The following is a 14226-nucleotide window of genomic DNA, read 5'->3' as shown; positions in this document are numbered from 1 at the left end:
TATGCTTTTATTCATGTTGACGTCCTTGTTAGCTGAACTGTACCAAGACGTTTGTCATGACAGTAATGAAACAGTAAAGCTCTTCCTCCTGTGTGGCCTCACCAGAAAAAGTCTGCCTAAAGTTGCTACAGTTTGGTGCTGTGTTGAGAAAAACTTTGACTTTCGTATTTGTTTATGGTATTTATTCAGTGAGTCTGTATATGGAGGTTGGAGTATTTAATGCTAGTGTATGTGAGTCATCCATAGAGACTCTGAATCTTATCAATATCATTCTTGTAAATGCTAAAAGACCAGAAAAATTTGCATTAGAGAATATTTGTTACGGAGATCAATTATTTCTCTGCTGAAAGACTTTAAATATATGAGAACAGTCAAATATCATGTTCTGTTTGGGAAACCTCCCTGTGTGAGATTACCTGGAAGCAATCTGAGCTTCAGCCAAGATCAGAGCCCTTCCAGTTTCACAAATACAGGAAATGAGCTCAATTTATTTCTTATTTCCTTCCTCATAGGATGCACGAGGCAATCCTTTATGAAATAAAGAGAATTATTTCTCAACAGAGTTTCTTGCAACTGCAACTTGCAATGTGATGCACAATAGTGTTTGAGTTATTCTAACTGTATGCAGTTTGGTTGATAGATGACAGACCGGCCCATAAAAACACCTTTTTAAAAAAAAAAAGAAAAAAAAAAAAAGAACAAACCTAAACACTGCATTAGATACAGTATCTAAAGGACTTTCTGGAAATTCATAATCTGTAGCTTCAATGCTGCAGACCCACATGACAGCGGGTCAGATTCTTGTTGCAGTTTCTAATTCTTCATTCCACCTTTCCTGAACCCCATGACGTTTTTTGTTTTACCAATTAAGTGAAGTGTATATATGAGGACAGACCATACAATACAAACTTTTTTGCACAGTCAACTGTATCCTAAGCCCTCGGTAGGCCTTTTATGCCCAGTGCTGACACCTGTGCAGGCTGCTGTAACCATGCTATATTTCTATATTTTATAAAGTTGTATTCAAGTTGATTATGCTGCTTATATCAAACTATTTATTGACTTTATTAGATTCTGTGAGGTTCATACAAACAAGGAAACAACAGATTTTCATTTTTGTAATTTTTTTTTTTTTTTTTTTAAATGTCTATTTTTCATTTAGACACTGCTCAACAACTTATTTGAAAAAATTATTTGTTTTACATATGTCATGACATGGAGGTTGCATGGAAGACATGATTTGCATAATGCTTGCATTGACATGGACACTTAAATAAATTCCCTGCGATTATCCAGTCCTCCTCCTTGCAGCTCAACATGTCTATTGGCTGGAGACGAGCAGGCCTCTCTCTGCTCTTTCAGCCCGTTGTTCTGGGAAAAAGCCTAAAGGGAAACATTTAGATTGGAGGGCTCTTTGAGACGCTCTGACAGTTGACTGATGACCCTCCATAAAATGACAAAGCATCGCTGTGTGGTGGCCAGTGCGGCCCACTGCCTCCCCATGGGAAACTAATTGCTTTGAATTGTTAACGGCAACATTATTTTTCTGCCAATCATTGCTTTTCAATGCCCCGAAAATGAGCATGAAACAAGTCTTTTCAGCGAACAAAACAGTTAAATGTCCCCAATGTTGATCAAATTAACTTCAGCATGGTGACAATGGACTATATTTGTGTGAAAATAATGGCATGCCACAAAGGACGCCTTTATGCCAGGATTTCACAGTTGTAATGTAAAACTGTTCTCCCCTGAACCGGACCAGCCATCCTGAATGGAGGCAGGAAAAAGAAACAAACTCCAATGGACAAAAGGGATTTCTTTAGGCTAAAAAAAAAAAAGAAAAAAAAATGTCGGTTTTATCTCATGCCATCATTTCACAGGTTCATTTAGGAAACCTTTAAGGAAGTTAAACATGAATCTATTGAGCCTATACAGTAACTGCTGCTTGGTGCAACCAGGATCACATGTGCACTTTCAAAAGGACAGCAAAACAAGCAAAGGGATGCATTTCAAGCAGCACTTTGCTTTCTCGTCCCTCTCATGGAAGTGGCCCACACATCAGCGCGGGCTACAGAGCGGTGCTTTTTTGATATGACTCAATGGTGAGGTCTGGCTGGCTAAACGCTGTTCCTTCTCAGCATTGTTCCCCCGAGGCCTCCAAGCACTTTGTAGATAAACAGTGTTTAGCGGCTAAAAGAGCCACAGAGGAAAAGGCTTATCAGATGTGTTCTCAATGGGCTGTAAGCTGTATTACTAGCCCAGGGCCCCAGATAAGGTGAAAAGCTGGAGCTTGATGCCGAAGAGCAGAGCTAGCTCTCTCTCTCTCTCTCTCTCTCTCTCTCTCTCTCTCTCTCTCTCTCTCTCTCTCTCTCTCTCTCTCTCTCTCTCTCTCTCTCTCTCTCTCTCTCTCTCTCTCTCTCTCTCTCTCTCTCTCTCTCTCTCTCTCTCTCTCTCTCTCTCTCTCTCCAGCACTGCCATGTGATCAGGCTTCTCTACTGGTTGCTTAATGGATCTCAGCTGGTGGGGTGCCCCTATGATCTTGCTATGAGAGATTAGGTCTCAGAGATGGAGAGAGAGAAAGAGGGAGAGAGAGAGAGAGAGAGAGAGAGAGAGAGAGAAGAAGGAGGGGCTGGCTTTAGGTATTCCCCTTGCCCCTTTTCCTGCTTTGCTTCTGGGGGTAGGAGTCAGAGTTAGGACAATAGCCAAAAAGATGGTTCCCAACCAGCCGCTGAATGGGAACACTGTTGGTGGTAGCGCTTCATTCAAAGCCTGGCCCGGGCACATTGTCCTCCCAGATCGGCACAGGAGAATGGAGTTTGCTGGTGGCTGCCAAAAGGTTAGCAGCCTCTGTGAAAGGATCTACCCATTATTCACTGCCCTTTACAGAGCCCAAGCACCCTTTGTGTTCCTCCTCTCTTCCCTCTGCACCGCTAGTTTTTTCTCACTCTGGTGCTCCGGATCTGCGCCCGACAGCTTCCAAAGCAAAAAAAAAAAAACAGGCGAGCGAGGCGCAATGCCCCCCACCGTCCCACCTCTCCACCCCTGATGAGTTATAACCAAGGTACATGGGGCATACAACCTAACTCATCCTCTCCTCCCATGTCAGGGAAAAATAAACATTTCCAGTCGACAAGGAAGTCATGTGGAAACTACCAAAACAATTTCTTGCCAACACCCTCAACCACCCAGCGGAGGTTTTTCTGAGTCAGTTTTGTAAGTGCATTAACAAGAGGCATCATTCAAAATAAATCAAGTGGAAAACAGCGGGATGAAGGCAGAGGAATTCTAATGAAAACACTTAAATGCGAGCAACAACAAGCTCCTTTCAAAGTTTCATTATGTCGGTAAATCCATATAAGTTACAATGCAATAAAAATGGCAAAAGCTGCTATATTCTTCTAACACTCCAGCTTCCCAGTCCATTAAAGGCGCAGCGTTCTTTCATCAAATTAACAATGAAGAACAGGTAAAATATGACCTCAAAAAGGAGGCTTCACAAAGCCCCCCCTCATAATTCAGGCAGATCCGAGAGCCCGTTGATGTATTCCACCCATATATGCATGTACAATGTGTAGTTATTCAAAGTGGAGGAGGCGGTGAATCGTGTCATGCATTCTTTGAATGGGAGGTCACCTGCAGTGAGTCTGATGCTAGGTTTTTATTCTGTGTTAGCACGGCCAGGTAGGGATCAGGGGTTGCACTGTGCACTCTATCATCCCGCTCCGCTGCAAATGGATCTCCCATAAATCACATTAGCAAGGCATAAGAATAGATTGTATGTCATGTTAGAATATAGGCTGGGTTTACTAAGCACTGGGAGCAGAAAGTCAGACTCAGGATGCACAGTCTACAAACAGATCTCATGAAAAAGTTCCAACTGCACGAAGCATGGAGGTGCTTAGTCACTACCGAGTTAATTAAATTAGGATTCAATCATTTTGAGAAAATCAGCTGTTAATTAGATGTTATTCAAACTCGGGAGGCAAGATCTTGGATTTTTGTCTGATATTGGATATCCTGATATTTTACAATTCATTTGACTGACAACTGACTTGATACAAACACCCCCACATACACATATCTAGTTGCAGAGATTAGTGTAGTGGTATTAAAATCCTGTATTATTCTGCTTACTCTGTTTTGTTGGCCTGTTGGTGAATGCAGACATAAAATATGTCATATTAGCTCCTTGTGCAAAATGAGAAAAACAGTTCAACTCAATCATGACACTTGTTTTGCACAAAACAAGTAAGGTATGTGCATCCTATCCTACATAAACAGACTGAGATTCTCCCAGTGCCTTCCTTTTATCTTATCAGTTCATTTAGCTGGAATGCCTAATATTTAATCATTAAGCTGATACTGGGCGATGCTGATGCTGTGAAGATATTTAGCGTCTCTAATTCAAACCATTGAGGCAGATACTATCTGGTGATGCCAGACAGTGCATAGATTGGATTAGATTTTTTTTAAAACAAACTGCTTTAAAGGGAAACATTTGATTTAACATATACTTTTTAAAATTGTGCATTCATTCAGTGTCATGGGTTTATTTGTAGTCAACTACATCTCCTGAAATAAACACACCTCTGCAGGATGCAAGATGGAGATGACCTGCAGAGGTGAGGTGGGATCGCATAAGTGGCTTCCTCAATTAATTGATTAAAAAAAAAAAAAAAAAAAAAAGCAAGTTTCTAATTCTCTTGGCTTAAAAGGTAAACCACTTTCATCATCCGTGTTGATCATTTAGATCTTACACAGCTACAAGTTCTTTAAAGTCAATGTTTGTTGTGCCCACTTAAAGCTTCCTACAGGTATATTAAACAATTACATCAACAATGGACCTTAAAGTTCAGCTGATCCGGCCACAAATGCATTTCCCTCTTCCCCGTTGATGCTGGGACGATAATAAAGAAGAGTGAAGGATTACAGCACAAAAAAAAGGAAGGAAACTGTTTGAAAGCAGGAAAGAGGGATGGAGAGGAAGACAGATGAAAGAGACTTGGGAGTTCGCAGACCGTGTAGTAAGACCCCCTGCTTCTCCAGACAGATGTAATCCCACTGGTCTAGAACTGAATCCATCAAAAACCTTCTCTGCTGCACCTCTGCTGCTCAGTGTAACTCTAAGCCTCCATTACAATACCAATACAGGTTTTTCATGCTAGAGAGAGCCGGGATTTGAGGCATTAAGGGGGGTAAAAAACAGCTTTTTATTGAATATTCTTTATATTTTTGCTTCTTTCTTTTAATTTTTGTTCAAACTAATATTATCTGATGGTCAGTCAACAAATGAAACAAGAAATGGTTTTGAAAATGAAATATTACATATGCATTATTTGCTGGAAACATGTTGTCAACTCATCCAGAAGATGTGCGATAGGCGGAGCAGGGAGCAAACTGGTGTCCAGGATGTGAAGTACCTGTCTAAAACAAATCCCAGGGCCTTCTGTCTGGTCCCAGAATAGACCGAAGGACTTCTCTCCCAGGCCACGAGGTTGGAAGCATCGTGGAAAAGGTGAATGTTGACCAGATCAAAGGCACTGAGGATAAAAGAGCACATTCCTGAAAATTAACACTATTAATCTCATCATTGACACTTAATAAAACAATATCAGGAGCTCTAACTTCTGATTGGCTGCCTTTCAGTTTGGTCCATTAGGTCAAAGCAAGACAGCTCAGTGTACAGTGATGAACACCTCCCAGCTGATCCCATCAGTCTGGGGTGTATTGTTGGCACGGCGCTCGATGGGGCCACCCGGAGGAATTGATCTTATCTCATTGGGTTTTTTGCACTGACTTCCTGAACAAATGAAAACATGCACAGCTCTGTGTCTCCGTGTCTATCCTCCACTCTGATCTGATATTCTTCCTCAGCTGCGCTCTCTCTGCCGCTCTTGTCAAACGTCATGGCCCTATTAAATGCTTACCGTTTCAGCTCTTTAGTTCTCATGTCATCCCTCTATTAGATTACAACCCCTGTCTTGCACCCCCCCCCCCCCCCACACACACACACACACACACACACTCCTCCCCCCATCCTCTGCTTCTATTTATCCCATACAGGTTCAATTGCATCTAATGTTTTTTGTCATCTGTCATATACAGCTGCTTGACTAATGTGATTACTTGTAATCAGATCGCTGCCCTCGGCCGTGGCGCGCGGCAAGCCGAGGGTAAAGCTCTGCAAGCCGCTCTGCTCTGTCAGTGATAACCGGAGCGCAGCTCGCTGCAGCTTCTGGGAGAAGCCCGACATGACTGACGTGGTTATCTCTCCGTCTCTAATCACGCTGATACAGCTGCAATGATTCAAGGTTGAACAGTGATGAGGTGGGATTGTTAATAAAAACTCACCAGTCAGCCAGGGCCCATCGAGTTCTGATGAATCCTTTTCTGGACCACTTGCACTGCAGAACAGAGAGACTCGGTTTAGCATGACAATCGCAGAGAGTGATACCAAAGTACTTGAACAGAGGGAAAAAGTAAAAAAAAAAAAAAAAAAAAAAAAAAAAGAGCAGATGGGAACGATGTCAAATGTTTTGCAGACATTTATAGACAGGATTTGGGGTTCAGAGTGTCACTACTATATGATGTATTCCATTTTAATACAGATACAAAATACTCAAAGTTTTATGAAGTTTTAACTTGAAGTAGGATTTCTAAAACGTTTACTTGTTGAAACCGTGACAGTGATGGAAGATGTATTCAAGTTCTACTCCTTGCTTCAGGGTGTCACTTTTACTTCATGAAACTTCAGTGAAAATCAGTCTACTTTTAAATGCAAACCTCGTCGGGGTGGGAAATCTATTGGAAAAATTGAATATTGGGATTTTTTGCTTCACAATTTTTAATTTTTTTTTTTTGTTAAAAATACTTTTAAAAAATAATCCATCATAAAATTTTTGTTATTTTTATTTTATCTTTTTATTTGTCTTCTTGGGCGTTATAGCAGCAGAATGATGGTCTGACTAATGTGTTGTTTTTTCCTAATTGAAGTCAAGAAGACGTGACAAGTAAAAAAAGTTTTGCACATCTTTTTTTGTGTTTAGTCTACAAAAATCAGAAATATCCAAAATTGTGAGAATCATAATTTAAATCGAATTGGCACAAAAAAAAAAAAAAAATAAAAAAAAAATAAAAAAATAAAAAAATCAGAATTGAATCAAATCAGGACGAAAGCATATCGTCACACCCTTATTACCTACAATGTTCAAGATATTAAGATCAAGTTGTTCAAAAATGAATAAAGGATGGACTCTGCATGATGAATGTGTGTGCAGAATCTGTCTTTTAATCAAGGTAGAAGTTGCAAACCAGAAACTAGAGAAGCCTTTTGCATTCACTTATTTTTTTCTTCTAATTTTCAAATTAAGAGATAATTAAAAAAATTATTCCAATTAGTTTTTATTAATTTTAAATAACCTTTTAATGATTTTTCTGAGTTTACTTAGATAATTAAAAAAACAGGTCTTTTTTTCCCAGTTAATAAGATATCTCCAGGTTTCGTGTCCATGCAGGAACCTGCAGGAAGTAAAGACAGAACGATAAGCTGAAGTAAGGTCATTTTGTATTATATACAGCTACATTCCACTCTTTAACCTTTTACCTAAAGCTACCACAGACATCAGAGACCTCCCGTCCCCTTATGAACCTACCAGATCTGGTTTTTTTTTGTTTTTTGTTTTTTTTTTCATCAGTTCCTAGAGTCAAAATGAGACATGGAGAAGCTGCATTCAGCTTCTATTCTCCTCATGTCTGGAACAAACTTCCAGAAAGACTCGAATCAGCTGAAACACTCAGTTTATTTAAATCGAGGTTAAAGACCCTCCTGTTCTCAGCTGCATTTCAGTAGTTTTTATTCAGTCATTTTGACTTTATTTCAATTCTAAATCTGCATGTTTCTGTACCTAATGCTGTTTTTCCTTGGTTTCTTGTTTTTATTTTTACATTATGTTTCTTATTTTCTAATGTTTTTATGTCTCTGTAAAACACTTTGAATCCCTCTGTTTGTGAATTGTGCTATAGAATTAAACTTGCCTTGCCTACAACGACCACTAGCCATGTTTCTGCAGCACCAGACGCTGCAGTTTGAAGACCAGTCACAGTCTCAGCAGCATCTTTTTCAACGTTACTTTCCTCAATTTCTGTGTCACTTATATGTCGACTTGGCATCCTCTCAGAGTACATGGCATCAGTTATCATCACTCTTACTTTTTTTAATTTTACAAAGTAGCTTTGGTAAAATAAGACTTATAAAACCCTGAATCAGGATCTTCCAGTACTGAACATAACTTAGACGCTCTTTTTTATAACTGTTTTCCTAATTCACATGACACTTCAGTGTTGTGCAGAGAAGAATTATTACCGTTCAATTTTCATAATTATCTAATACAGTCCCAAAAATCAAAAGGATTTCTTTTGGGCAAAACGATCTTGTTAATTGAAGACAAACCAATACATTTCCATAGAAAACAAATCTCAAGGAGGAATAAATAATGAAGATGTGAATTGATTAATCCTATATGTGGGAAGATGTGGGTCAGTCGGTGGCAGAACCTGAAATAACAAACAGATGGCGAGTCACGTCATTTTAATCTTTACCAAGTTGGGTAAATTTCCCAGAGTTGCTTTTAATTACCCCTGATGTGCATCAAATTTGCTTTGAAACAAGCTTTTTCTTTATTTAAAAAAAAAAAAAAATCTGCTTCAATGCAACATTTCTTATTTCCATCTTAAACAAACGGATCGAAAAGCAGCACTGGAGGCGTTACTTTTAGTTCGACAGGCTTTCCTGCAGCTACTTGGTCCATTTCAGAGCAGCTATTTCTGACCAGTCGTTTGAACTTTTTTTAAAACCAAAAATGAGAAATCACCCGATTCCAGATTGTCAGCAGTGAAGACTGGCTGCTTCAAACTGTTGTATGTATTCAGAAATGAGCCATTTTCCACTGCAGAAACTGTTTCCATTCACCTGGGATTCTGAAAAACCTTGGCACAATTCCGACGATATTACCAGGATTACAAAAAAAAAAAAATCCCCTCAACGCCCACACGTTGTCGGGAAAACGTGCCTAGCAGCAAGGTAAAAATTTTCAGATTTATTCAAACAACAAAACAAAATAAAACCCATATCTCTGTTCTTCTGTTGTCAGGCTGCTGTGTTTTCATGCCAAACATAGCAGAGAGCATGAAGTGTCTTTTTACCATAAAAACAAAAAATATATGAAATAAATTTCAATTTGAGTGCATGAAATTTAATCACATGGAATATTTTTATACGCTGAGTCAGTAAACGTGACACTGCTGGAGTTACGACAACCAGGACGCTTTAGGGAAAAATGCGTGTGGGAACTTTGGTGACTGATGTGATGAAACCAGTAAGGGCAGAAGACACGGCTGCACGTCTGGCTGCAGGTCGCCCCTGCCAGCATCATGCAAACACTTTTTTTTAATTAATTTTTTTTATCAGAAAGCAGCTCATATAGGTAATAATATTTATCTGCACAGAGTTAACACTTTTTGGAGTGGATGTAAATGTCATAAAACCAACAGATTTGACAAGTTTACCAAGTCAACCGAGCAGATATGCTGAATGAAAAACTTCTGGTTGGGCTAAAAGCTGCTGTTTTCCTCATTATCAATGAAGTATTTCAACATTTACTAGTTAAAAAAAAAACACCACTGTCGATTTTGTCTTACTTTTTACATGAGATTAATACTTTCACAGTAATAAACAGTTAGTTTCCTAAAATCTAGATTGTTTTTTTGTTTTTTGTTTTTCTTTATATAAAAGTTTTACATGCGCCACCCTTTTCGGTCTCTGGCTCTATCCGAGCCCCCACCACAAACATTTTCTTGCTGGACAGGTGGAAATCTAAAAACATGAGGGGGATTTTACAGTGGTCTTTAAAAGCTTTCAGTAACTTTAGTTGTTTTTTAAGAAAATCTTTTCGAGGTGGTTCCTGTCTTCAGTGAAAATGAGAAACACTGAACCTGTCCAGTTCTCCATCATAACCCTCCTGACCAACAGAAAAACAAACAGCACCGATCATTAATGGGTGGAACCATTAGTATTTGCTTTGCTGGAAAGAACAACACGAGGTCCAACTCAGCGATTCCATACTTGTCTAATTATTATCAACCAAACATGGCACCCGGAGCGCTCACCTGTCTTGAACCCAGTTTGATCGGCTCCTGCCGCTGCTGCGACCTGATCAAACAGCTGCATCTTTCCCAAACAGCACATGATCAAACAGCACATGATTGCTCTCCCACCAGCACATGATTCGCCATGAAGTTGGTTATTAAATGAGAGACAAATTGATGCTGCGAGTGTTCTCATCCTGAATAAAATAAATAAGAATTTCCTGCTAACGCTTTCTTTTTCTGTCTATCTCCCTGTGATTCTCCTAATGGGGAGTTAACTGCAGTGATAAATAAACTAATTATGGGCCAGGTCACATAATTACAAATTGACTAATTTCATTTAAAAAAACTCAGATGCAAATTAAAGGGCTAAGAGGTATTTGATTGCACCTCACATCTTTCAATCTGCATTAGTACAAGATTAACTGTATCAAATTGAATTACATTAGCATACTTGAATTAATCCATACTGCTCCGGCAGGATGTATGGGCCCAATTATAACTCGCTGGCCCAATATTGTGATTTTGAAAGGAGCAAATGGAATTAGATATGAGTGTCACACTGCAGGAAAAACAGACTGCGCTTACACGGAGGAGGTGGACGTGTTACAAGGACAAACAGAAGCAAAACAGACAGTAGATGAGTTTGTTAATCAGACAAAATGCACCACATGTTCTCTGAGTAACGAAAAAGAGCGGGGGGAAGAAAGTCTGAAGAGTACGAGAGGATGAGGAGGGACAAGATGAAGAGTGAGAGTTTGTTTGGGCTCAGTACACATATGAGATCTCACTGCCGCTGGAGACATTTAATCTCGATTTAATTTAAAGAGCCATTAACTACAATAACAGCATTAAAATCCATCACTTTCTTGACACCTGGCCCCAGATTACCCCGTTTCCTCCACATGTGACTGATTGATCCCCCCCCCCCCCACTGCACGGTGCACCCATAAACACACAAACATGCATGGTTAGCGCGCCAAGTTGTATGTGTAAAAAAAAAAACAAAAACAAAAAGAGCATCTTCTGCCGTTTATTTCACTCCGTCTAAAGTCGCTTGGTTTTGTGACGGGGGTCCGGTTAAGACCATTACCTCAAACAATTAATCACCGAGTCGGAGAAGAAAAGCGTCCCGCTCCGTTGGTTGACATGATGACATCATGATTTGCTTGCTACGGCTGATATGGGAGCAGGGATGATGACACAGAAGCTGTCCACCCCCATTTAATCTCCTGCTGAGACATCATCATCATCATCCTAACCCCCCTTCAGAGAAGCCAAACCGCCTGAGTTTTAGAGTTCAGTCAACAAAAGTTAAACCCAAACTACGTTTCTGTATGAAAAGCAAATGAATCCAGATCTGGATAAAGTCATAATTTTATCACAGGAGGAGGGGGTGGGGGGGTGTTCAGGATTAGTGGGAAGACCAGGAGGCTCAGGGTGACATTGGCTGAACCTCCACGGGTCACAGACAGGGTCCATGACAGTGATGGACGGTGGCTGCAGCAGAGAGGTGGTGGTGGTGGTGGGGGGGGGACTTACCACAACGCATGCAAAGACACGGGAGAGCACAAAAATGTTTTTAAAAAAGAAACATGGGAGGGTTGCATGCTGGAAGCACCAAATTTACTTCAAACTACTGAATAAAAGTCCACTAATGTGACCAAGAGGAGAAGGGGGGGGGGGGGGGGGGGCAATCACAGCCATATAAAATGTCAGACGTGACACAAACCCCAAAACACCCTCCCGCCACCGTTTCCCGCTCCATCCAGGTTGACCTTTCATATATTTCAGCTCAAAGTCCGACCCCCATAAATAATATTATGGCAGGGTGATGCTCAGAAAAAGGGAAAGAGGGTGGGGGGGGGGGGGGGGGGGGGGGTAATAGAAAAGTGCAGGACATGTAGGGAGAGGTGGGGTACAAAAGACCATGTGACAAAATGCACTGTGAGTAATAAGTAATACACACAAACACTGATTGATTTGAGTCCCAGCAGACAGTTACATTTATCTTTATTCCATCATCTGCAGGGTGAGAGGTGGCGGCGGGGTGGGGGGGTGGGGTAAAGCCCACCAAAAAGAAGAAATTTCTGGCCTGCAGTGGATTTCAGCTGTGCTCTACATGCAAAAAAAAAAAAAAAGCCTTCATTTGGCTTTCATCTCGACATTAGCCTCCTCTTTATGAGCTCCTTGCAGTCTCATGGATCACAGCTGTCACGGAGAACAGCATCTGTGTCACAGGTGTCTTGTCTGGTGATAAATGCGGAGAGCATTTTACAAGCAACGCCAGTTTAAATGACTTCATCTCCTCAACGCACGCGTCACTTCTATGAATCACGTGTGGCGTTAAATCAGAGCAGAAAAACATGGAGGAAGTTAACTTTCATCGAGGGCGCAACTTGAGAGTAATCGCAGCGGTGTTACCGAGCTCACTACGCTGAGGAAGGGGGGGGCGTTTACTAAAAGGGTATGAAAAGTCAATGCTTTTATGAACAAGCTCATGGTGCCAAACAACAAACACAATCAGCTTGTCTTTTTGTTTTTTTTGTTCCTGTGCTTGTGTAAAACAATCAATACCAAGGGCGCATTAAGGTCCAGGTCGTATACTTTATTTATATTAGGCAATGACAAATCCTTATGATGCAATGGGCTTTTCTGAGCCACATAGCCCCGCGCCAAACAAATAAATGTATTAATTCCCTCTGGGAAGGTGGAGAGATTGACGGAACAACAGGGAACGACAAGCAGCCAAATCCATCACTGCGACCTTTCAAAAGATTTTGTCCACTTCCCTCTTATTCAGCATTTCAATTAACGTCCTTGCTTCTCACCCGGCTCCACTTCCTGCCATAAGTCAAGGCAGGGTTGTGGAAAGAAATCATGTTTAGTAGATGGAAAGCTCGTTGCTTAAATCAGAATCAAACCAGGAGGAGAAATGTGAGTGAATGTGATTAAAGCTGATCCACGTAGTGAAGTTGTTCAAACTTTGCTTCCGTGGAGTTTATGTGACGTTTGGCTTATCGGTTGGATCAAACGCTGGTTTCTGGCGGAAGGTTGGACATTTTTTTCTTAAAACTTAGTAATCACATAAATAACTTCAGGATTCCCAACGAATATTGTGTCAAAACTGGTGGGATTTCGTTTCCCATCGTGTTTCCATGACACGCTTTGGGATTCGAGCAACTCGCTGAGCTCCTCCCACCTGCAGCTGATCCAGAACCGAGCAAAACCACCGGTTTCAAACTCCTGTGTGACATCTTGTCGGGTCCAAGATCCCCGAGTAATAGTATTTCCTCAAAGCTGCAGATGGATGGCAAATCTAGGCGGTTTCATCTACTAAAAGAGGGCATAAATCACGAGCAGAGGAAGCGGGGACGAGGCAGGGGTTATCACCAGTCTGCCTCCCTCATGAGAGCTTTGCATTAAAGCATTAGTGAAATTAATTCATCTTTCATAAGAGGTTTGAGCAGTATCTGTGATCTATGATAACAACCAATTTCTCACTACAGAGGAAGGAGGGAGGGAGGGAGGGAGGGAAGCAGGAGGGGAAAAAAAATACTCTGCGACCCTGATAGACTACACAAATCTGCTCTTTTTAAATGGGCTAACATTATCTGGAGTGCTACTCTCTGGAGCATCATCCCAGATTCATACCCCGGCCGGGAAAGAGGCATATATCACCGGGCAAAACTTTTTCCCATCCGTTCTGCCCTGTGCACACCTCCTTCCATCACTCCTCTCATCCTGCTGGCGGCGCGCCGTGCCAGCTTTGTTTTCTGGTGGTTTTTATTTAATTTTTTTTCTCCTTGTGTTCCTGTTAAACGCAGAACAATGCTTCGCTGCAAATCGTTTTAATCAGTGTAATTGGTTTTAGATCATTTGTGGGGATGGGAGAGTTGGGAAATCTGTGGCTGTTTGTGAGGATGATGTCCTAGGAAGGAGGAGGAAGAAACCGGTGGAGGGGGGGGGGGGGGGCCTGTGAAGGGGCCGTATCCATCTGTTTTGCATATATTTGCGAAGGCGGCCGTCGGAGCATGGTTGACAGATGAGTGGGGAGTGCAGGGATGACACACGGGCGGTCGT

The 14226-nt window shown here is 41.1% G+C and overlaps 1 protein-coding gene across 2 annotated transcripts in view; it reads right to left on the bottom strand.

The window, feature by feature from the left end:
• inpp5a (inositol polyphosphate-5-phosphatase A) overlaps positions 1-14226 on the bottom strand; it is a 171225-nt gene that overhangs the window by 56439 nt on the left and 100560 nt on the right. For both annotated transcript variants that reach the window (XM_079249303.1, XM_079249304.1), the window contains exons 7-8: positions 6352-6404; positions 5421-5540 (exon numbers count right to left, since the gene is read on the bottom strand). In XM_079249303.1, coding sequence (XP_079105429.1) covers positions 5421-5540; positions 6352-6404 — 173 coding nt within the window. The remainder of the gene's footprint in view (positions 1-5420; positions 5541-6351; positions 6405-14226) is intronic.

The sequence above is a fragment of the Telmatherina bonti genome (genome assembly GCF_933228915.1).
Source record: "Telmatherina bonti genome assembly, chromosome: 11".
Taxonomy (NCBI): Eukaryota; Metazoa; Chordata; class Actinopteri; order Atheriniformes; family Telmatherinidae; genus Telmatherina; species Telmatherina bonti.
Note: the sequence above shows the minus strand (reverse complement) of the source record. Positions and strands in the feature narration are given on the sequence as shown.